Source organism: Stegodyphus dumicola, chromosome X2 (assembly GCF_044657685.1).
Source record: "Stegodyphus dumicola isolate Sdum_Otavi_A_Nest chromosome X2, ASM4465768v1".
NCBI classification, from domain to species: domain Eukaryota; kingdom Metazoa; phylum Arthropoda; class Arachnida; order Araneae; family Eresidae; genus Stegodyphus; species Stegodyphus dumicola.
In genome coordinates, this window is record NC_140781.1 from 194,509,617 (window position 1) to 194,536,179 (window position 26,563).

Here is a 26,563-nt window from a genome sequence, read left to right on the forward strand (position 1 = left end):
CAGGATATGATACACAAACGATAGAAATTCAGAGTGAAAGCGCATGCCTGATCTGAGTAGCTTCCTCTGAACTGTCGTGTTAGTTCTACATTAGTGGACAAAACTTAAGCAATTTTCTGATTTTGGCCGAATCCCGCAAAAACTGAGTTGGAAGACATGTTATTCCTGCAACAGAGGCACAAAATAGTACTTAAAAGATGAGTATAGTAGCCAAAAAATGAACAGGATGAATTCAGAACGAAACAGAAAAAGGATTTATTGACAGAATAGCGTTGTAACAAACAAAAAAAAAAAAAACTGTCTGTCCAAGAGGAAGAATAACAAACCAAAGAGCCTTAGTAAGAGATATCACCTCTCCATTCTGCAACTCCCCAAATGCAATGTTTGCGTTGGACCGTCTGTCGATACTCAACATTATATTATTTAACAGTTCTTGGGGTAAAAGTTCCCATTCTTGAAGGAGCATCTATTTTCAATTGTTTGGTGTTCTTCGGAGGGTAAGATCGTGTCACCTGAAGTATAATATACATCATGTTCAATGGATTTAAATCAGGGAAGCATACTGATCAATCCATTCTATGGATATGGATATCGAGAAATGTGGTGAACACCCATTGTTTAACCATTGGCAATGTGGGTATTGTCCAGCCACACTAGATATCCAGCTAAATTACACCACACAGGGCTTACAGGGAATCCTGCCAGGCGTTGCTTGCAATGCTTTGTATTTTACCAGACCGCGGGCAGTGCCTTTCATTTTCCCTTAAATATACATTGGTGTTTTTACAGTTGGTGCCTTTTGCACGTACATGCTACGGAGGGCAGCTTCAGGTCTGCTTGCATACTATGTTTTAAGTAATAGCTTTGTTATATTATTCTAGATTGTGCTGCATAGCTCAGTGCCTCTTGTGGACAGGAAGCTCATTATAATTATGATTTTTTTTTTGGAGATGGATGTTCTTGGTAGCGTATCTAATAAAGGGAGTCACTTCACTCTCTGAATTCGGGACTTTTAGATGATGTTCAGCTGTAAGGGGGCATTTGAATATATAATGTTCGGGACTGCCTCTTTCTCCACATGCACATTGATCTGAAGTTGCTAGTTTTCTTGCATAGAAGTACGTGGAAAAAGGGCCATGCCCTGAAAAGAACTACGTCATTTCTCTAGTTATTAAACTGGGAGCTGTGCCTACTTTTGGGAACAACTGATAAGTCCTTCTTCCTTGTTCGGCGTTGTTCCACCAGTTCTGCCATTCAGCTTTAGATTTGTTGGTTATGATTTTTTAAGGTGTGAGCCAGGCCATGGTACTGATACATTTTGTGCATTTTGACCCCTAGCTGCTTCTTTGGCTAGGATGTCAGCCTCCTCGTTGCCTTTTGTCCCTGCATGTGCCTTCAGCCAAGTGACAAAGAAGTGTTGAATTTGTGATGCTGAAGTTCTTTCTGTAATCTCCTGGATTAATTTTGATCGGTGGCGCGGGTTTGCGATAGCATGCATCGCTGAAAGACTGTCTGTAAAGATATGTGCTGCTTTTAGGGAGTTTGTGATGCTGTATTTTATTGCTTCAAGGAGCGCTACTGATTCCGCTTGGAATATACTATTTTTTTTTATCTAGGTGGAACTTCTGTTCTGTTGTCGAATTGGGATCTAGGTAGATTTTGATTGCGCCGCCTTTACCTTCTTCTAGGCCGGAACCGTCTGTAAAGAGTTGGGGGAATTTCTTTTCGCTTACTTCTTTTTTCATGCTTAATGTGATATTATTTTTCTTTCCTGGGTGGTGTTCATATGGGTGTGTCGGTGTCTCGTAATTCTCTGCTAAAAGTTCTAATGATTTGTAATGGTTCTTCTTTCGTAGTTGTAGTACTGTTGTCGTATGGAATTCTTGTATAAAAAGTGGAGTGCTGTTAGCGATTTGGAAGAGTGCCGCATTTGATGTTGTTCTGTAGCTTACTGTATAGTTAAGAAGGAAGGGCCGCTGGATTGTAAAAAGCTTTTTTGCTTTCTTTTTGTCATTGGTTCTGCCCATATGGCTGCTCCGTATCCGGTGCAGTCATGCGTTGTCATCTATAAAAACAAAGTTGGGACTAATGGCTTCCCAGAGAAGACGCACGTGGGGGGGGGGAAACTTAATCACAGCATTTATCCCAGTAAGTGAAATTCTGTCGAAAATGTGGAACTCCATCCGTCCGTTCATCATAACGTACTACGTTTGTTTATTTCGTGTCTTTGTGCAACATTCTGCTAATTTTCTCAATATTTAAAATTTTTCTATTATAGTATCGCATTGAAATTATGTAAATAGTATTCTTAACGATAATACATAATATTCTTAACAATGATAATCTCAAATAATATTTTTAACGGTGACCTCTAAGTAGCGCTCCGTAATATTATTGAATTTTGTTAAATGGTAATAAAAACTTAATATTAAGTTTTTTAGGTCGCATTTAATAACATAAAATCTTTGATTTCTCTTGTTTCATTAAAAGAATAGTTTTTTCATAAATTTCATTTAATGCATGAATTCCTAATACTCTCATTTTTTCAATTTTCCCCCATTAATATTAGCATAAATCCAGATTTTTTTTTCCAATGGCGAGCAATTGCCTATAACGGCACTGGCCACTACTGAGACCAATAGTGGCGGTCATTTTATTGTGGAGGCAACTAATAGGCGGCCACCGCCACCATCCTGTGAAGAGACAGACAATTTTACTTCCATGCCTTCTCCGGGATTCGAACCCGTCCCTTCGGTATCGCAGTCTGGTTCCCCTAACTACTCTACCGTCTGGGCGGCCGAAGTCCGGAAATAATTATTAATAATCGCTCAGTTACGTGTAAATGATCAAATGACAGGTAAAGTCGTACTTATTTAATTTTAAATCAAGCGCTAGTAATGATTCTTTTGAAAGGAAGCTGCGTCAAACGCCAAGACATACTGAAAATGGAGACTCTTTCATCCACCCTTTAGTCGAACTCTTAATGCAAATGCTCTTAAAAGAAATTAAAAGTGATTTTCAAGAGGACACATGTAAAAGAGAAGGAAGTGAAACAATTGTACTGCTTTATTGTTTATATTGTAAATATTTTTATGCAAATTTGGAAAATAAAAATTTCATACAACTCAGCTTACCGCGGCAGAGGGGACTCGATTCTGTGTAATATCGCGACGTATAATAACTCGGAAATTTAAAAACAATATGAGTATTTCTTAAATTGTGATACTTTGTTTCCTGATTTTTGTTACTAAAACGTTTTGTTAGCATATGGAACATTAATATAACCGATATAACTGTTAAAAATATTTATAGCGTCCCTCAGTTGCAGAAATGTCAGCAAGCATTTTATTAAATAAAACATTAGATTCTAAAATTAAATCATTGGTAGAAAATGCAACTGGTCTGTAACACTGCAAAAATCCTCTTCTCATACGACTCTAGCATAACAATAAATTAACAATAAAGGTTGCCAAATAAGTTACGCACAAAGGTTCTTAACAATTTAAGACATTCAGTTAAACGATGCAGTACATAAAAAGCAACTATGAATTATTTTTTATACAGTTATATAGATTCGTCTCCCAACGTAGGAGCTAGATCTGCTGTTTTTCTTATATGTAACATAAATATAATACAATTTCCCTTAGAAAGATCTCCATCTAGACATTCCAAAGGCAGACAGCCCTCGTGTACTTTGCCATTAAAAATTAACCAAATAACTCTGTAGGTACTATTAACAATGACTTTTGAAGTACATATAACTTAAAACTACAATTCTATGTCTATTCATTTAATATTTTAATTAGGGTACAGGATTTACTAATTTTATCTTTTTTAACAGCTCGACTTTCGCATGTGGTTGCTAAGTTAGAGTACTGAAATATGTTCAGGAAACCTAATAATTAAATTACATTTGTCATGAATAGCATTTATGAACCAGATATGGAACCCTTTTTATTAATTTGAGAAAGGAAATTAAGTGTTTGTTATTTTATTGCCCTTATTTTCATATAAATTTTCTTTTTCATTTTTTGATCTTGTGAATATACAAACAATATCCAATGATTTCTGCCTTTGCGTTTTATAAATCTTATCCATAAGACAGAAATATTGATAATTCTTTTCTTGTCCCGAATACATGTCTGAAGGAAGAATCATGATTGTTGCTTTTTCAAAACAGGTAAGGTCTATAAAGAATAAGCTTTAGTAGAAAGTTTTGTGTTCATTGAGTCTGTAAGACATTCAGAACAAGGTAAAGTTCCTTATGATAGGCTGAAAAATGACAGAAAATAGTAAGAAGGCTTTTACCTAATCGAAGAGAGCCTTGAATTATACATAGATTTCGTAAAAAATTCATAAATAAAGCCTACACTATGGAACCATGTTAGCTTAGACAGAAAGCTTTCGCAATCATCGGATGAGTAAATGGTCAAGTTCCACGATCATTAGTTTGCTTGATATCAACTTAAACAATGATTTGGAAAAAAGAAGGAAATTTATTACTTTCATGATCATTTATCGAGGCATATTTCGGTTAAAGAACTTGTTCTAATTACACATATTTTGAACGCTGCAATTAAAACTTTTGGAAAGGGATATACCTTTTTGTTTTTATAATTATAAACCTTTGGATTCTTACGTGGTTCTAGTAGTCTATGTCCTGGAAGGGTGTTGTCATTTTTATACGGTGTTTTCTTTGTACCTCTTTTAGTATGTTAATTAATGATGGATAATACTATGCAAAGGGGGGAAATAAAAAGTTTAATTTCTTGTATCGCATTATTTTTAGCCGCAGATTGCTTTAAAATAATAGGAATATGAAGTATATTAGACTATTTTGAGAAAATAGTGCAGCGTATATGTTTCTTTGTTTAAACGCATAAACCAGTTATACGACATGGACAGTTTTCAATTTAACTAAAATATTAAAAATAATGCTGATTATTTTCTGAATGAAAGTTTCGCTATTTCTCAAATTTATACGCTTGAGTCAAATTTACTTTCTTAGTTACATTTTATATACCCCGAACTCTTGAATATCCGTGCAGCGTAGATTGTCTGTACACCATCAAAAGAAAAAAGAATTTTGAAGAACACGTAAAATTTGTGTGAATTTTGAAAGGAAATCCCGGTTTTAGGCACAGTTAATTTCATTTACTAGGGATTAGAATGAAGATGAGTATCCGTTTTTGGTTTTGTTACTAAAGTTTAACATTATTCTTTGAGCCATTCATACTGTCATACAGAAATTTTAAGTTAACATCTTAATGATAGTTAAAATCTTAATAATTTCCCTCACATGTTCCATATTTTCATATAAGCAGTTACTCGCAAAGAGGAGATAACAGTATCACAGGATTTGTTGAAACTACTTCTGATACTGCAAATTTGTATAATGAATATGGGAGATGGCTGTGCAAAGAAGAAACGGTGCAGTCTGTAGGTGTGTATCAGACTAGACATTTTGATTATAATAATATGAGAACGGCTGCTAAAAGAACGGCTGCTAAAGGAAAGTGAGGATAATGGAAAGAGAAAATACTAACCATATTGTTTCTTTGGAACGTACATACAAGATGTTAAATTGTATGGATGTACTAATGCAGTTTTAGTATATTTGCATTGAAGTGTTTCGAAATACTTGCTATACAGTCCAAAATGATATCAGTACGGCTAGCTAATGAAGAGATGTAGAACGCATTCAAAAGGTAATCGGAAATTGATCTAAATAATATTACCATATTAAATTACCTTAATTTTGACAGTCGTTCCTGTAAAGTCTTTGCAGAGTTTTCATTTTTTTTATTGTATGCAAAATTTCTTTGAGGCAGTTCATGTTTTTCAGTTGCCCGTAATTATCTGTGAATAAATTAGCATGTTTAATTAGAAGTTCAGTGTAATTTATTTGTCGATGTTTTGACGATTTTTTGAAAAGAAGGCAAGAACTCATTTTTAAAAGTTAAACATCTTTGTGTTTTCGCTTTTTTATATGACGAAATTCGTTGTATTGATTTTTCAAGTTGTATCTTCGCTTCAAGACAATACATTTGGGTACCGATATCTTGTAGGTGCCGAATGATTGTTAAGGAAACAACTGACACTGATATTTTATTTCGTCTCAGACATAATATTTGTTTTTCTTAAAGCGACCTCTATTAAACAGACGATTGTAGACCTTGGAAAGTGTCAGGGACGAATACATATAAAGATCCTATAAACATTGGATAAGGCTACTATTATTGTAATTAAATGGCAAGAAAGAAAGGGTTCCGTTGGAAAAAATGGAGTCTGCGCATCTATCACGGTAGCTTGTGAAAGGAATCGCTGTGTTGCACAATCTCGACTCTCCTAACGATGCGGATTAACGGGCAGAAAGCCAAGCCGTAAAACTAAAGACAACAATGCCTAGCTCTCTCTCATTTATTAAATAGTTTGAATCCCAGACAGAACGATGCCCTTGTCAAAAGGCAAAGATACTCCCGTCCTTATGTTCATGTGTAAAACTTATATATTGTTTAATATGGCTAATAGCGTTGAAAATACATGTAATTCTGAATGCAGAATACACTCAAATTCGAGCACATTTTCTACATTTTGAGTAGATGCTAGTTTCTGAATTATTATTGCTGTTGTAATGTAATTTGTAGCATTTCTTTACTGTGTAATTATATTTACAAAACTTATGTAAATGCTACGTAAACATTCAGCGTTAGTATTGTATTCAGAATGAACATCTTTAAATATTTTCCACTGTGTTTACTTTACTTTTTACCATTCACAGTCTAACTATTCTAGCTAAAAAGAGGGGAGAAATTAGAATGCCTTGGTTTCTAGTAACTTACATTTTTTTGAGTGCCAGTTTTTCTGTAAAATTTATGATTTTAAAATTGTTGCTGGTAGTTTATGGTATTCTCTCGTGCGTACTCTTGCGATGGAATCAGTAGAAATATTCAATTAGCAGTTGGAAAATCCATGATTTGATTTCTAGCTGGGGGATAGGGTCTCGTGCCTCTCCCCAGTCACTTTTTAAGTGAGAGAGAAGGTAAGGAATTATATATACTCTGTGCCTTTTTTAGCGGCATTTATGGTATCACATCCAGTTAGCCAATGAACGATCTCTGATTCGAATCCCGGTGAGGGAAAAGTTGATTTATTCTGTTCACCAGTTAAAAAAATAAAATTCTACGTATTAATATTAAAGAAAGAACTCTGCGATGTACACAGCAATGCATCCGTTTTGTTTTATATCTCAAATGTAGTGGAGGAATTAGAATTAATTCTTTTCACTTTATATTTGTTTCCTAAATTATACCATTCAATTAAACCAAATTGAATAATTTTATTTAAAGCAATTTCTTAAGCTGGTATCAATATAAATAAAAGAATGTTGCTCTTAAATTTAAAATCAATGCTGAGAAGTTAAATTTACTTCTCTTTTTTCGAATTTACTTTGATTCATATCCGTAAACGTTGAAATCACGAAAGAAAACAAATTTAGCAGTCTGTTTGAAAGGATGTTAAACTGTATCGATGAAATGTGAAGTCTCAAATGTTTCATTTTCTGAAGAATTTTTTTGCGGTTTAGAAATTTTGTTGTTTAAGAAGTAGTCAAGAAATTAGATTTAAGAAGGACTGCTTTTACATGAACAAGAACCGCAATTTTCTTGTAATTTTTGCTGTTAGTAAGGTATAAGGTAATGATTCTGAACATCATTTCAACAACGGGACATAACATAGAAAGCTCAGAAGTTTGATAGTTACGGGTAATGGAGTCTATGCGGACTCATTTCTTTGCCAGAGTTCATGTTCGCGCTGGGCTGATTGATGTTGTACCAGTCTGCCTGCAAACTTCGCATCGATGCAAGAGCTTACGGAATGCACCGGCAGGAGTGGAGTATTGAGGAAAGGATGAATAGCGCGGTCAAAATGAGGTCTCGGTTTGTTTTGCTGAAAAGATATGCGACGAAGGCTCCGAAAGTATAGCACAGCCACATTAAAACTTCAGTGTATATATAGTATCGGGTACTATATCTAAAGGTTTCGAAAATAATTTCTTAAGAAAAGCACTTTTTGCGTTTAAAAATATAAATGCTGAAGCCTGAATTTCGTGTTCTCATTCACTGAAATACTAACATTAGAAATGTTTTACCTAATGAAATTTAGTTTTTACAGCATTTCTAAAACTGAAATTTTCAGCATTCCATTTATTCATTGGATGAAAAATATTTCACACAAGTTTGAACTCATACAATTTCCTCTCGGCTGAATTTATGTTTTAAGGAACTGAGACGTTAAATGAACAAGGGGTGTTGTGGATGAGAATGTCGGAACGGTTGGACAACACTGGTCGACTATACAGAAGCAAATGTGCAGTTCGGTTAAGGAAACAATTGTACACTTAACGGGCTGCTGCAGTTTTCAGTTTCTTAGAGGAATATTCTGACAAGCGTGTAGTTGCTTTAAACTACCCACACTTCACAGGAATGGGAATAGAGTGGCCATCGTATTCACCAGCCTTGAATCCATGCCATTTCTTCTTTTGTAGGCACTTGAAAGATTCAGTGTACCAGAAAAATCTCCGAACACTTGAGAAATTTGAAGAATTATTGACGAATGTGCAGTCATTCTATTGGCCACTTCACAGAAAATGTTTGCTAATTTCATGTTCCAATTTCGACACGTGATTGCGGCTGATGATGGACATTTCGAAAATATTGTAATGTAATTTTCAGTCCTTAAAAATTTCGAAAAACAGGGATATGATTTTCAAATATTTTTCTTTGATTTACAGCTTTACTATCTGCAGTGCCATCTATCGGAAAATTTCTGAACTAAAACCAGGAAATCTGAGAGGAAACATTTATGCCCTGTTAATGAATTTGCTGGAAGAATTTTTTTAACCTCAAACGTTTTTCTGTTATAAATTTTTGTAAACGGCCAGTCTATTTTAGGACATCCGGTATATACATATATAATTTCCAGGAAAAACATATAATACATTATTTCAGTACATAACCTAAGCACTTTAAACATTAATAGTCCTCTAATTAAGCACAAAGAGAAATGGAAGCGTGCTCGCTGAATGGATCAGTCTAAGTAATAAATTTTCAAGTAAAATAAGAAGAGGATTACTAGCAGCGTGTATCAATTCAATAATATTTTAAGCTATGGAAAAGAGAAGTCCAGTATTAAATTTAGATATAGGCAAAATGTTTTTTTTAGATTAGTGAAACCAACTACAACTTTCTCCTCCTTATCCTTAAGTTTGAATTTTTGTCGAAGTTTGACCTTATATATTATGCGTGTATATTTTAGCTTATTAAAAAGGCAATAATGAGTTGTTATGTCTCAACAAAGGAAAAGATAAATAACAGAAACTTTCTTTCCCATTTTGTTATCTATCACTTATTTCTTGATTTTATTGTAAATTTTTTTACAAACTACGGTATAATTTTTTTCATTTTGATTAAAATTTCAATTGTGATTCATTTTGGATACATATTCTGTTTGCGTTTGATGATTTTCAGCTTCATTTCCCGTTACAAATAAGATTCGCAGTTTTGGTTGAGAGTATACCAAGCATACAGAAAATGATTAAATGATTATAAGGCTTGAAAGCTCTTGTTAATGCGGAGAAAGGCAGCAAAGAATCCGCGAAGAGAATTCCTGTGATCAGAATTTAAAAATATTAAAAAGCCACTTTGATGGAAATATTATTCCCAGTAATAATAATTTTCTCGAATTAAAAATCTCAACAATAATAATAACGTAAATGTCAGCCTTTCGGTCGCAAATGCCGTGGAAAATACAGACTGAAGGAACATTCAATTCCAATAAAGCATGAGATTTATAACATCAATGGGGATCGACTTATAACTAAAACCATACACTGGTATGCACAATTTAAGGACGAGACAATTTTTCGAACGTAACGTCGTGCATAAGTGTTCCACATGGACCAATATTATGCCATAAAGTCCCCAACATGTGAAAATATGGAACAAATGAGCAAAGCCATCCGAATAAGGAATCATAAGGTTAGAAAGACACTTGATTGAAAAAGTAGCTCCGAGGACAGCTGGAGAGGAGACAGAATGCCTATGTGACGGGAGCCATTTAAGAAATATCCTGTCTTTAGAAGGAAATATTATCACTCCTGACTGCAATATAAGAATTAAAACATTTGTCCATGCTGAGGACAAGGCTATCAATGAGCTGTTGAGGCGTCGCTCCCCATTCCTCTTGTACAGCAAATTTACACATACACCGTACTGGTCATTGTGCATACAGACCATGTTTTCACAGCCTCCTGGCCGAGGTAAAACGTGATATCGGACGTCCAAAGTAGTTTTTTTTGCATGTAACTTGCTATATTTCACGCTGTTTGCCGATTGTCTCTTCTCACCCAGAAGGGATACGATCGCCCATTGCCGTTGCTGTTCGTGAATGACTATTGCTGAACAACAAAACTGCTGCTCCTGTTGTTTGAAATGCTCTCCAGGCTAGTGAAACGATGCAGGGACCGATCCCGAACTCTTACGCCACACTTGTCAAGCCTCGACCTTCTTCTAATACTGATGTGAACTTGGATAAAGTCATCCGGATTATGTCTTCTGGATTGTCTGTTGGCCATATCACACGGTAGTAACAACTTGACAGTGGCTTTCACCGAATTTAGCTGATCGTTCACCACCGGTGTGCTATATACCCTTCCGACACTTCTCCTTCTTATTCATGTGCCATTTATGCGCATACTGAAATGTACCGGTCCGAAGTCTATATCCTGATTGATCTTTCGGTCATTTCTGTTGCCTTGCTCTACTTTTATGCTAATTTCTCCTCCTTGTCCTTAAGTTTTGCACACCAGTGTAGTCAGGCTTAGAACTGGCCATCACAGAGGATTACAAATTCATAGAAAGGATAGGGAAACTTACAGAAACTGTGATAACTGCCAAGACACACAATTGACAACTGCAAACATTTTTTATTGTCTTGCCAACCATTGCTGAAATGTTAAAAATTGAGGCCCTCATATTGAGGTCGAACCTGTAAGATGGTAACAGTTTGCAGATTGCCTGGGTTGTCGTCTTCACCTATGGCACTATTTGGCTAATAATCTTATATACACGACAACAACAACAGCAGTAATTTTTTCATTTCCCGATGGTAATTTATCAGAGATAAATCAAGAGTAGTTGGTCTCTGATAAAGCCGAGTATAGTAGTAGATTTTAGATACATTTTTGCAATTGGCGGTTGATTTTTGAAAACATTTTGAGCTAAAATATTGCAGTGTAGCATTATACAAGTATATAGTTCAAACTGATCCTTAATTTTTGAATTGTACTGATTTGATTTTTCTAATGCAACAGCGGATGTGGGCAGATTAGTTAATTACAGCAAACCGCTCAATAGCTGTATATGAATAGAAATGATGTCTTCGTGTCGATTTTTTAAAAGAAATTCGATTGTATGTATTTTACATACACTGAAAAACATTCGAAGCAGCCAGAAACTGAAATCAAGATGAACTACCATACTCGTTTTTAGTGATCCGATGGAAAATGAAATTCAGAAAAAAGCATCTTTTTTAATCTCGTTTTTGAAAGAGATTTTTCTGCTTCCTGATCGCCTTGGTGTTGTAATTGGAAGCACATCTGATTTTTGCTTTTCCTGCCTAAGATTTTGTTAATACTCACTCTGGTTAATATTTTTGGGAACTGAAAAATGTTTTTCACGATAAAAATGCGTTTTCAAACATTTTATTTAATTTTTTATAAAATAAATTATTTTTATTCCAGGTGAAACAGAAATGTGGACCTCCTCGACGTGTGAGCCGAGAAGTCCCTCCTGCAACAGCTGCTCCGACTCAGTCGGAGCCTCTGTCACTGAGACCCATGTCCCATACTAGCCTTTACATGATGCTGCAGAATTTCGTTCACAAAGTGGCCGAGTCTAAAGACTTCTACTCCAACTTAGCTGATCGTCTTTGTAGTGACGGAAATTTTGTTCCCAAAGGAGACCTACATTGCTGGAACGGCGAAGGACTTGCAGAGTAATTACTTGTTTTTTCCCTTTTCTGTTTTTTTGAGTCTAGCCGAAGAGACAACCAAGTACGCATATATTTCCTTGTCTTCCGATGACCTTCGAAATGTTAGCTGAGAGAATTAAATGAAGGAAAGTTAGGGAAAAACCTAACAGAGTCCAAAAGCGTATTGAGATGCTACTTGTTTTTAAATTTTGTTTCGTTTTGACATTATTTATAAGCACAAATGAAGGTCATTTTATTTGTTTAATGACCATCTTCGCCGTGTAGTCGAGTAGAAATTAAAAAGAAGATTTTGCGGATATATTTACGGAGGAGACTAAGTATATTATTCATATCTATTGTAAAGCCTTCAAGAGAATAAATTCGAGTTTTCAAAATGCAGTAAAGCAAAGAAATTCTGTGCGTCGCAGAAAACTGTCATAATTTTGCATTTGCTATTTTTTAAGGGTTTTTATTATGTTAGAAGCATTTTCAGTTGAGACTTTTAAAATTTTTAGACCGTTCCATTACACCACCGTCAATATTTCATAACCTGCCATGTGTTGCCACTGCGCAAAATATAAAGTCTTTAATTTATCCTTTAAGCGGCCTCTTGCTTTTCCAATTCTTAGAATGGTGCCAGTGGAAAAAATATAATGTCTTATAGCTTATCATACAGCGGCTTTAAAATAATAAGCATATTTCTCAATAATATTAATATTTGTTTTATATTTTATTTGTATATTGAATTAGTATATGATAAAATACATGCAGCATTATAGTAATTAGAAAAGATATACATAACGTTACATATTATGTACATGCTACAGAACCTTTTTTTCCCCTCATTTTGAGTTTATTGTTGATTAGCTATTTTATGCAGTAAATTTTAGGTACGAGAAATACAAAATGCATCAGGCATGTAGACCTATAGTGAGTTTATCAGATTCAATGTTTCTTCTAACCTTCTTCGGAAACATACAATGACCTGACTAGAACAGAGAGCTTACTAAAGCTATGTTCACTAATTGTAGTAAGTAGACAGGATACAGACGAAGGGTATACAAAACCCTTTATTTTTTTCTTTATATACAATGACTTCCGTACTTCGGAATACAATGACCCTCCACTCGGGGTCTAACTTAAAAGATATCAAAATAAAACTAAACTCTAATTTAACTTTAGAATAAGATTGGCCTTATAATAACAGAAAGCGTATGTAGCACAGAGACTGTGAACACTACAATACGTTTAATTTATCAAGAGGATTAAAACCTCTGGCCTGGAAGGCAAAGTAGCAACTGCGTAACTTCTAAGGTAAGCGGCCTGCTTCGAACTCACGGCTTCCTCTCCTCTGCTTGGCAAAAAAGCCACACTTAAATACTTGGCGTTCGCCAGACAACTTTGCATAAACTCCTTCACGCTTATAATTCTGGCCGGAAGTAGAAAATAAGAAGTGATAGTAAAGATTTAAAATAAAATAAACGTTAGTAAAACTTAAGATCCTTACAAGTTTACTTAAATCTTCTCTAGGAGGTTAACTAACCGTCTGAACTGGTTACAAGTGAAAACATCGCTAACGAAACCGCAGCAACGAAAACAATGCAAAGGGAAAATGTCGTCGTACAAAACATCGTGGGAGAAAATAAAGCAAGAAGAAAACATTGCAGTTCTGAAACATTGTAGTTGAAAATAAAACTTTGCAAAAACTTAGCGGTTTTAAAACATTGTCGTTCAAAATATCGTGGTAAAAAAATAAAGCACTTGAAAATTATTGCATGATGATAATACCAGACATGAATTTTCTGACAGTAAAACGTTTAAGTGAATTTTCGCGTTATAATTTATGTGCACAAGAAGTAACAAGGAATATTTCATCTATATATTTCATATTTTTGTATTAACCAATGAATGTTTATATAGAAATCAAGTAGGAAACTTAAGCATTTAAAACCTGGAAATCAGTAAAATTAATGCTACGTTTATAGAATTTTAAACTTATTCATATTCCTCTTTCTAATATTTTTCGTGAAAAGCTATGAATACTCATTATAAAAGAGGTTAATTCAATTGTAATATCCTAGCTAAATTGAAGTTCCTTAAGAGCTAGAATATTAAAGGACGGAGTACCGATTATTTCCTGAGTTCTTGTAAGTAACAAGTCCAAAAAAGGATTAACTTTACTCTTTATTCCAACTCAAAACAAGTTAACAGATAGCTCTTTCTTGGGCTTACAATAAGCCTCCCCTTGGGCTTTAACTTAAGATAAAAAATATAAAACTTATTTAATACTAACTAAAATAAACCAGTCCAAGCTGCACGGAATTGTCTAACAGAGTTGGCCCTTATTTAAGATCACTGGCGTATACTAACAGGCATGCAACAATCGGGCTGTATAACAGATAGCTTAGACTAAAAGCAAGAACGTGGCCGAAAGGAAGAACACTCTCTACTACGTTCTTCTGCTAAAGTGACCTAGAGACTTTATCTTAAATACTCGTTTTTACCTCATTTACATAAACCGAAATCCTGAAAAATCATTCTGTCAGGGAAACTTAGGTGGAAAATGACAAGGTAAAGGAAAGGCTTCTTCCAAAATTAAAAATAACTATTAGGAAAATAAAGTAAACCCTACAAAATATTGATGTCTTACTTACTTCTCACAAATCATTTCACGAAATTTCACTTCAAAGCTTTTTAGTCTTAAAACGCATGTCTGCGAAATATTTTTACCATAATAATTTGTACGACGACGTTTTAAAACGGCGGAGTTTTTGCACCGCTTTATTTTTTACCACAATGTTTTAGAACTGCGATGTTTTCTCGTTGCTTTTTTTTTCCTCCCACGATGTTTTGTTAGAAGATGTTTCTCTGTGCGTTGTTTTCTCTGCGACATTTTCGTCTGCGGTGTTTTTGCCACGATGTTTTCGGCGGACAAGTCAAAAGTTGTCTTATTTTTCTAAAAATATTAGACGAAATTGTTATGTACTTAATTTTATTTTCGCTTGTATTTATTTATATATTTTGGGATAGTAAATAAAATATTCATTTTAACCCAGTAAAACGAAGTAAAAATTAATTCTTTAACATTCCTGACTTACTTGAGTAGTGACCAGTAAATTATATGAAAATTATAAACTATATGAAATAAGTGTTTCAATGAATTTTATCTTTTCAATAAAATTTCTTTATTTTTCTGGAAATTTAAAGTTCACGATTTTTTGAAAACATAAGAGGAAATCGAATGAGAACAAGCAAATTCATTGTCTTAAAAAAAGCTTTGTAGATTTTTTTTCCTTTTTTCGTTTTCCTTTCGTTTTTCAAGTATTATATAATGTTATGAATTGAAGACATTAATTACATTTTGCTGTGTTTATAACATATATGCTGTTATTGAAAAAAAGATCGTGAGAATGAGAAAAAGGTGAACGCATCTGAACGCTAATTATGATTCATTGCTAATCAGTTTCAAAACATCATTTCTGCATGCAGAATTGGAAGACATTGTAATTGTAATTTAATTGGAAGACATTGTAATTTATTGTAATAAATATTTGCTGTAAATATATCTGTAACTACTAGTAAACCTTTATTCAGTAACATTGCATCTACTTATTGCGCTTAGAGCAAAATTATATACGGTAACCAAAGATTTAGTTCACAGTATCGGTTAATAAAACGTGCCATTTAGCATATCTGAATTACAATTAATCTAATTAAAAGTATGCTTTTAAAAACCTGCATATCTTATTAAGCCATCCTCTGAGCGCATTGATTTGTTTCTACAAAATTAGTGCTGTTTATGCGACAATAATAAGAGCATTAGTTATGCAAAGTGTGGTAACAAAATTTTAACGTAAATTTTATGTATCAAGGATCACATTTTTCTTCCAAAACATATACAGTACAAAACTTTCAAAAGCTCTAAATTCTTTGTTCATTAGATTTCTTGTCTTTGAATAATAGAAAACAAACCAAGAGTTAAAATTTCAGCGTTTCAAATGCATTATTATCGTAATAATCACAGCACTACTGAAGTAATACATGTATAATCAAGTTCAGAAATTTATATGCGCTAATAATAAGCTCCATAGAGCTTGGAATTAAATAAAAACTATAGTAGCAAAATATTACTTCTTCTTTTGCTCATATGATGCATTTCTTGATGGTTAACTGTCATGCAATCCTCTCTTTTCTTTGAGACGGAAAGTATTTCGACCTGTCCTTGATTTCATTGTATAAACTTCCCCCTCTAGGCTCTTAATTTTCTTGGGCGTCTCTGAAAATTTATCAACGTCAGTTCCGAAATTGAACTAGACATCGTGCCATTCCGTTATATACGGCTTTTCTTTCTTTCTTTTTTCCTTTATTCTTCAGGGCAGGATTACATGACCGATCTTATTTCCTAATTCATTTAATAACTTCTTCAAATGTTACGCTTTAAAAATAATTACAAGTGTACATTGCTCTCTGATTAGTTTTGAATTCAATAAATCTCCTGCTTTTAGAAAGGGATGTATGGTTTTCCTCTTTTGTTACCGAGTGCCTTCATAAGTGGAAATTGGTAATCACGTCTGGCTAGCAACAGAAGGTCCGGAATTCTATTCCCGGTGAGGGCATTGCATATTTTTCACATAAATAAAATGGCTAATGGTCTGAACTAGAATATTTTAATGAAAAAACTCAGTGAATATTTTTCTTTGTTTCTTTCCTTACAATTAAAATGATTATTTTTCGTAATATCTTCTACACAAATATTTGAAGATCAAAGTCAATTTAATCAACGTAGAATTAGAACTAAGTGTTTGTTTATAAATAAATGGTGAAATACATTTATCATGAATAGGCATTTAAAAATTAAGTTTTTCAACAGATTGTTTTAAAATCAGTGCAGAATAATACATTATTTTTAAATGAAATCAATGTAAGTTTAATCTCTACTTTTTGTGAGGCTAAACTGTATGGTATTAATTAACAGATTACTTCTCTGATTATTATTTGCATTTTTTCGAGCAAAAGTGTTAATTTAACTACACTAGAAGGGGAATAATAACAAAAGCCCTTGTTAATTCTAAAGATTATTATATAATTTTTTTTAAAACTGTTTTAATGTTTAAGCAAATATATCTGTGATAAATATTGAAATGAGAGTGAATGAATTTTGGAATATTGTTGTAGGCCTATTTCACTAACATTAATAGGCGCGTTTGTCTGCGACAAGTAAAAGTATAATCGCGAAACTTATTTCGTAAAGATAGTAAGAATAAAAATATTAAGAAATGGGAAGCATCTAAGAAATGCTAGATAACTTCTGCTGCAGTGAAAGAAAACGTAAATGAGTGCTATCAGTTTAAGAGAGAGATGAATAAATATGAGTCACAGTCTGAGCTTTTTGAAAGTAAATATGAAAAAAAGGAGCTGACTAAAACACTTGAAAGTTAGAAAAGCTAACTAAATTAGGGAGGCTTTCTGTTATACATCGGAAGAAACATGAAGATTCAAGTTGCTAGTTAGAAAGTCTGCATAATTTCTGAAAAAGGAATAGTAGTCAAGAGATTCAGTTCTGAGCAATGGATGGTTTAAGAATCCCCCTACCCCACTTTAGCTTCATCGTTTTAATGTGAAATCTGGAATAGAGAGTTTTAGGACCATGTTCAGTAGTTTATTAAGATAGAAGAAAAGTAACTTCAGAAAAAATATGTGCAAATAACTGATGGAAGAATTAAAAACTTGATTATTTTGAAAGGAAGAATGGCGTTTCATACGGCAAGCCTGATAACTTATACAATAAAAAGTCATTAATCGTACTAACATTTCTAATCTGGGGTTTGCTAGATTTTAAGCGATGTTCTGTCTTGTTTCGGTTTGTCGTCTGCCATAACATTGAATACTATGTGTTCCGCGAATTAACTATTTTATAGCATTTCTTAAACAAAACCAGAAAAGAAGGTGGAATTCCATTCACCGTTAATGTAATTTTTAAACCGCTAACTATATCACAAGCTCTTCTTAGGTGTATAGATTCGCTATGATAATTATAGGATTTTCGCTCTAAATTTTAAAAGGGAAACGGAAGCCCACAGCACAAACATTTAATCCATCCAAATTTTATAAGGCAATTATTACTAGTGTTATTGTAATGCTAAGAATGTGCGACATTGGCTGCCCTTTAACTGTCGTACTCAGAACACCATAAAATAATGCTCAAAACACCTGAGTACCCTTATTTAAATCCTGTCAATAAATGACGCATACTCTTATAAACAAACTATATCTTCGAAATCGAATGTGATATTGATAATACAAACGGAGTGGAGAAACGTTAAACTAGAAATACCGAAAAATCTATTTGTAGTCATATCGGATTAAATCGTGTTTTAAACACCACGAATAATTCAAATAATTAAAATCAAGATTTTATGTTTAGAAAAAATGTTTAGAGTGAAGAAAGGCTAGATAAACGCGTACTTTAAATTAGATTCGACTTTGTAGCTTCAGTTTATCGTATTTAAAGTGTATGACTTCCCCCCCCCAACCACCAGAAACTAAAAATGTTTTACCACTTTTGTAAGACACTGTATAGCACTGATGATACGAACCTGGTGGCCATTTTAGTAACTGTAATCTTTTCGAACATACATATACAACAACACGCGAATTTACGACTAATTAATTAATCCATCAATTAATGCGTGCTAAACAAAACTACGTTAAGTGAATGCAATGAGCAGTAAGAGCAATTATAATTCCCCCGTTAATTAGCGTAAGTCAAAAAAAGTTTTTATGATGCATTAGAAAATAAAGTTAAATTTGTAAAATAAATAAATGAAAAAGAAAAACACTAAGTTGTAAACAGTTAATAAAAAATATCAGTTACTTAAAAGGTTTTTCGATAGTTAAGCATTTCATTGAGCTGCAGTTTTACAAATTTGAAATAGCGCTTACTGTTTTCATTTGCAGTTTATGACAGCTGCAGTTTGCGACAGTCAGTGGTCGGTTTATCAGCGTTCAGTGAATTTCGAATTTTAAGTTCCACATTAAGGTCAGTATCAAACAAAATTTTCTTAACATACTCAATGTTCTTGAAAACTATAACAAGCTCTTTCGTACTTTTCTGTTAATCTGAAGTCTAGCCTCAGGCTTGAAACTATATCAGATAATCTAAGCTCGCATAACCTTTTATCTTAACATGAAAAGACTCAGCTTTTTCCTTAATGATATGATCCTCATTTTTATTGAAATAACTTAAAAAAAAGGAAATTTTCTCATTTATTGAAGTTTGATTCAGAACAGTTATCGTGAATAAAATACTATATTAATCCCTAAAACTAAACTATGGAGATGTGTTTTAACTTGTTATTGAAAACTCTTCATTATATATCATGAATACAGTACACAATATTGATCATTGTATAGTAGTTTCAGGACAATAGCTATTTTTCCTTGCTTTAACAAAATTTTCCATGACGTAAGTAATGTTTCTATGCTTGAAAAGGTCACGGAAAATGCTTATAAGGCAGCCCTCTTTGAAATATTAGAAATTATTACCTAGCCACCTTCGAAGTAACATCCTAAGAAACAGAACACTAGCTCTAGTGTCCCACGCCTTTCTGAAAACATTGGTACAAATCAGAAAATTATTTTCTTAACAGCTGACAAAATTTTCCACGGCATCGTTTTGGATAATTTAAATTGTTTAATATTTTCCCCTGTAGAACCGTTTTCCAAAGTATGAGATATCTAGGCATAAGGTATCTGCGGTATGACAGGGATCTGTTTCTGATCCGAGAAACTCGGGCTTCTTTGTTGAAACACTCGTAACTCAAAATGCGATTTCTCACCGAATCGTCAAAAGATGCTTTAACTCCACTCCGACACGAACTACACTATCCCGAATGATATCACTTCATGCATTTACATCTCAGGGGGCTCACTTATTCATTTCTTCTAAAGAGAGTATACGAACATCGTCGAACAGCCAACTTTAATTATGGCAAGTTTTAAGCAGGTGGCATAACTTTTCACGTTTTTTTAAGCAGAAGTTTAATTATAGAAATAAAGTACTGATGATTATATTTTATATTACTTATTTTAATAACACCGAATTTTACACGAATTCATGTCGACGAGAAAATTCATGCAACAAAATAAAAGGCGTAAGTGATTAATCAGTCAGTTAAATCAAGAAAAATATTTATCCGCACAGTCACGCCAACTGATTATCGTGCATATCGAACTAGCATCTTGTAAGGATTTTTCGTACCTACAACGTTTTCAGTTCCCATTTAAGAAGACTTTTAATGCCACTAAGATGAAAATTTAGCAGGATCGTCTAAGTACTCATTCAGTTTTAAATTATGTAAAAACGGCAAATTTTTATAAAAGTATGGGGAAAAATTTACGATCTATATTTAAATTTCTAGATAGTTGTTAAGTAATGGACACATTTTTGACAATATTGTTATTCATGTATATTCCCCCAACCAGTTATTATAATAGCTTCCTCACATTAAGAAGACTAGTTTACTAGATATAGTTCAGAGTAAAATGAAAGAAGTAATTTTCTGCAGAACTCTTGAAGAAAATTAAAAAAAGGGTCCTATGACTTGAAACAAAGTGGTAAGTTTGTGGTGTTTTACTTGACCTGAATATGGTAATTAGTCCAATAACCGCAACAAACGTGAAGCGATTTATCGCTGAAGTAACTGTCTGAAGTCGCGAAAAGGTTTTAAATAACCTTTCTATTTAAACAGAATTCAGAAAATAAACGCATTTTCTTGTGCTAAAATATTAGCCACAGCTCGTGGTGCTGCAACTAAAAGAACAGCCGAATTCAAGTTAAGCATGGAACAGTAGTCGGAGACTACACAATTTAAATATTACTCAAACCTGGCTCAGTAATTCTCCAAGAGAGTCAAAATGAAAGTGTCAGCAGCGATGTAACGCAAAACGGAATAATTACAACTAGCAGAGTTGACACGAAAGTAACATGTAGCGTACAGACGAAGCCAGAATACACGCTTTGTCTTAAACTCCAAAAATCTCAGTTTAAATATCAGTTATCTCATTTGCATTCTGATGAAAAACACGGAAAGAAGTTAAAGTACAGATGGAGATCATAATAACTGGTTAATTTAAAATAATAACTGCACATATTAACGTCCACCGTGCAGTTTTTACTGGTCTTGAAGGCTGCGAACGAGCCTTAGTTGAATTATTAAAAAATGGTTGAGAACTTTTATGAAAGTAAAATACACGTATATTTTAGTATCAGGAATAGTGGAAAGAAGCAAAGTTTCTAGCTATGCAAGGAGAAATTCCGAATGGATCTCAAAAGTAATTTATTTTCAAATAAGATTTTTGACCTGGAATCTGGTAAAGGTATCGATATCGAGAACTTTTCGATGGACATTTAAATATGTTTTTAATTGCGTAGTATTTTATCTTTAATTTTCGAGTCTCTCTTTCGAAGCACTTTACTAAAACACTAATTTGTGTTATTTCTCATATAATAACTAAAAAGATGTACCTGTTAAATTATAGGTCCAATACGAAATATACGCAGAGTGTTCTAAAAATATGACGACAAGCCTTATTTACTTTAATATTAATCCCAGAAATATACCACTAATTACAAAATTTTGCAAAACAGAACATTTCATGAAAACAATTTCAACGTGTGGGTGAAAAGTATCTTCAATGTGATATCTACATTTATATATGATCCTTGTAAACTGAAAAATCAAATTAGTAAAATGCTAACTTTATTTTAAGAAGTTAAATACAAAAGGCTGGATATATATGGTGTGCAAAATTCGAACTAGCGAGTTCATGGTTTTTGGAGCACCCAAATTCAAGTGATTTAAGCATTTAAAAGCGCCCCATAAAACACAAAAGTTGTGAAGAAACAAAAATTTTGATCAAATTATCCTCACTCGGACAAATAGTAACTAAAATAAGCCGACAGTTATGTATCTCGTTCCCAGTCGCTCTTTAAAAGGGCGACTGGCGATTGAGTTCCCTAATCCCCACATAAATACATAAGGTATTTTCTCCCTCTTTCCAGCATGCCTTCGTGGTGTAACGGTAGCACACTCGTCGCGTATGTGATAGGTCCAGGTTCGGGTCCTGGTCAGGGAATTCCTAATTCTTCATGTCTCCAACTTTTTTTTTTTTTAAGTTATTAACTCTAGAGAGCGCCCGAACTAAAAAGGTGGTGAACGATAATTCGCCACCAACTAGATTTGGCGACTGCGTCCCCTAATCCCCAGTCGTCCTTTAAGAGAGGTAGTATATAAGATATTTTCTTCCTTTCCGTATGCCTTCGTGGTGTAATTGGAAGCTTACTCGATGCGTATTCGAGAGGTCCACGGTTCCAATCCCGGATAGGCATTGCACATTTTTCACATCTCCTGCTTCAAAAATCTTAATGAGTCTACAAATGGTGCCCAAACTAAAAAGTGGTGGACAATAGCTCATCACCATTAGTATCTGGCGATTGAGTCCCCTAATCCCCAGTCGCTCTTTAAAAGGGGGAATACATAAGGTATTTTCTCTCTCTTTCCAGCATGTCTTCGTGGTGTAACGGTAGTACACTTGGCGCGTATTCGAGAGGTCTAGGTTCGAGTACTGCAGAGGATATAGCTCGTTCTTAACGTCTTCAGAATAAAAAAATAAATAACGGCTCTACAACATGATTTTTCATAAGTGTGAAAAATAAATGTGGTGTTTAAGTAACATCAGTACAGGATTATAATTTATATAATAGGTAGTGTACAGTACATGCATTTATTTGCATTACAAGCATTAACGTGTTTTTCACATTTCTGCTCACGCATTTGAACGCAGAAAGAAAAGGATGGAAAGAATTATTTTTCTCACGTTTTCTGGCTTTCCAGTGATAAATAAAAGTCTTAATAACATATACACAAAAAGAGTTTTCAAGGCCTCTCTTTTTTATTTCATCTTCATGTGAGATACCTTATTTCCACGCGGAATTACGCGAAAATTTTTAAGCTCTGTTTATTAGGGGGTGGGGCGTTTTTTGTAAGTCAACTTTCATTTCTACTGCTGCGTTCAGGAATAAGCACAAAGACAACAGAGATCCTCTGCCTTCGGGGAGGAGAAGAGAAAATAAACCAAGAACTTGAACAATTGTAGGAGGGTTTATTAATACTCACTAATCTTTTTCTTTCAGTGGTAATGTTTTAGAGTTATATCTTATTTCCACACGAAATTACACGGAAATTTTTAAGCTCTTTATTAGGGGTCGGGGCGGCTCTTTTTTTTTTTTTTTTCCCGCTTTTACTGCTGCGTTCAAGAATGAGCACAAAGGCAACAAAGATCCCCTTCCCCCTGAAAGAAGAAGAAAAAATAAAACCAAAACTTGAACAATTGTAGAAAGAGATATTAATACTCAGTAATCCTTTTCTTTCAATGATAATTTTTCAGAGTTATAGTTCCAGCGTGAAGGGCGGTAAAGTGAAGGGGGGAGAAGATGAGATGTGTGCTAAAAACAATATCCGAAATAAGATGAAGTGAGCATAAACGTCGGAACATACCTGTGTGTGTGTGCGTGGGGTAACTGGGAGGGAGGAAGATGTCTAGACTCGGGGGAGGATAAAAAATGTTGCTTGACGGGCCTTCTAGCGGAAGTCCGAGGAATGGATGACATCACTTTCATTGATTTAACACTGCGGACCAAGTCTGCGGTTCTAATAGACTATAGGGCGTGCGTTGGCAATTTTGTTAGAGGGCATTTTTTTTTAGGAGTTAATACCTTGGGAAAAATGTCCGAATCGTGAATCAAAGAATTCTTTCCCTCCCCAAGAATTTGAGGAATTTCTTCAGCTGGCGCCACTTTTCTTAATGAATCATCTTTCAACGGAAACAGTTTAATCATCACTTGCACGAATTTTGATAAAAATTCGCGATACTACCGAACATCCCCGACTGTACTGCTTGCGTAAAACCGCCGATGAGTCATAAAAGAGCTAGGTAACGTATAACAAAGATTTAGTGCAAGTAAGAAAATAGCAAAAATAGCTTTATCTTGCATGAGCGTCGTTAAAATTGGCAATGATGTTCCTAAAATGTTTTAAATTCTTTTAAAATTTCTGGTACGTAGATGTCCGACAAACTGTAATTTTGAATTAAGGAAAAGGTGAATATAACTATGATAGTTACTAAAGGAATTACAGAAAAAAATTTGCTCATGATTTAAAAAATGTGTGTTAAACTATGCTGATAAATTTCTGATGGATAAAAATTTCTTCCTTGTCAGAAAAAGAGTCATTTAAATTTATCTGGGAGCTGATTAAATTAACATTTTTATTCATAAGATTGCTGGAAAGTGTTTCGAGGGAAAATTTTAAAATAAATCTCAAATAGATGCTCAAAGCAAATAATTTTGGACCAGGCTAATTTTTAATACCATTTTATTTATTTTTTTTTTCTTTTAAAAAAAGTGGACAGTTTCGACATGTAGAAATTCCAAAGCTGTTTCAAAGTCACGACTCGTCTTGGGTTGAAAAATCCCAGACTATGCTTCTTGTCGAAACAGTTTGATTATAGCAGAAATGGAAATTTTCTCAGGTTGAAACTTCTTATATCAAGTTTGCAGAAGGTAAGGTGTGTTTGGTCTCTGTGAAAGATAGCAATGTTTTAAAACCCTTTATTTTAAATATAAATAAATTTGTGAAAACCAGAAGGTGCTCTCCGTGTGTTTGATTATGGAATATTTTCTAACAGATAGAAATATTATAGATTTCAGTCCAAGTCACGGCAAGGTTTGGCGTTTATGTTATATTCATTGCTGCGCATTCCGAGAACAATTTCCACATTAAAAAAAAATTATTTAGTATGAGTCAACTACGTATATATATATTTTTTTTGTAACCATGCTATGTTTAATCAAAATTGGAAAAGAAGTGTCTTTTTCTTCTCACAAAATTTTAAGCAAATTTTCATTGTTAGCAGAACAAATAGCGTTTTCTGATGAACGTTACATATGTGAGGTATCTTCTAATATATGTGCAAATCGAATTCGATATGGTACATAATCATTTAGCTCGATGGAGCGAAATTATGAAAATATTATGGTATTATGAAATAGCCGTCTTTACTCCGAAGATAATTGAGTTAACGCGATTTTCATACATCATTCGTCAAATTTTGTGGCTAGTCTACAACAAAAAATTTATTTTGAATCCTCCAATATTGTAAAAATAGGGAAAAAATTAGATAGCTCTTACAAAAAAAAAAAAAAAAAAAAAAAAAAAAAAAAAAAAAAAATTTGCTTAAGTGTAGACTACTTTTATACATAACTGGAAATTTTCAATAAATATTACACGTTGATAATTTTGCGCGACAATTTAGTTTTAGGGTCTAATATATTTTATCAATAAAATATGTGTCAACCGTCACATCAGGTTTTAATAAATAGTTAAAATCCTTCTCCCCTCTTTTCCAGCATTCGATAAACAGGTACAGATGCATTAAAAAACACAGGGTTCCTTCTCTTTAAGAGAAAAATTTGATGGAAATGACTAATTGGGATGAGAAAAACCAGAGACTAAGATGTTGGCCTAAAGAATAATGGGGTAATTTTCAACCATACTAAGCGTTCAAAAAGTATTGTTAAAGATCACGTATTTTTTTTGCAGATTCCCATTTGGGGAAAGAGAAAATATGAACTATTTTTGATACCATTTCACAAAGCATTCTGCATGGAGTCCAACAATACATTTGTGTCGTTGCTTTATAACATTTATTTTGCACACCAAGCATTTTCTTTGATTCCCTTCTTAAGGCGTAGGTATTCGCAAACATATGAAATGACTGGAAACATCTGTCATACATATCTAGGGTAAAATACACTAAAACCACTTACTGTTACATTTATTCAGTTAACAGCAAAACTCTAAAAACCACTTGTCTGTTACGGTTCTCCACGGTAAGAAAATGCTAATATCACCAGAGTGAAATTAACTCAAGTTAAATAAGCATTTTCGTATGTCAACTGTAAACAAACATGACCTTCCCAGTTGGCTTGTGCAGAAAGTTTCCAGATGGGGGATCATGCTAAGCAAGGGGATCCTGGCATCCTGATATGGATCAAATCTTCGAAGGGCGCGGAAATCAAGATAAAAATAATACTAGAAATTTTTATTAACTTTCATAATTTTACCTTCGAATACAAATTATAGTTCTTTAAGCACATTTTTTAATGTTACTATATTGTTACAAAATGTCCAGCTGTTGTAAGGTAGCTTCCCCACAAAGGGGAGTTAGGATTGCCAGAAAATGGCAAGGAAAGGTAGGGTTGTCAGATATACCCTGCCTGTACGCGGAGTAGCAGTTTATCGTGAAGTGTATCTTGAGTTTTATCGTCAAGAGCATCTTGAGTGTGTTGATTTCAGTAGCAGTGCTTTGAAATTAGCTTAAGAGCGATCGACTGAGTCGGAAGCTGTGCTTTAGTGTTTTGCCGTGAAGCTGTCTTCACCGTTATAGACTGAAGGCTGTGTTGTTGGTTTCA

At 33.8% G+C, this 26,563-nt stretch overlaps 1 protein-coding gene across 2 annotated transcripts in view; it reads left to right on the forward strand.

The window, feature by feature from the left end:
- The window catches only part of LOC118194886 (glypican-5-like), a 177,154-nt gene that overhangs the window by 119,465 nt on the left and 31,126 nt on the right, over nt 1-26,563 (forward strand). For both annotated transcript variants that reach the window (XM_035366094.2, XM_085809744.1), the window contains one exon: nt 11,801-12,054. In XM_035366094.2, coding sequence (XP_035221985.1) covers nt 11,801-12,054 — 254 coding nt within the window. The remainder of the gene's footprint in view (nt 1-11,800; nt 12,055-26,563) is intronic.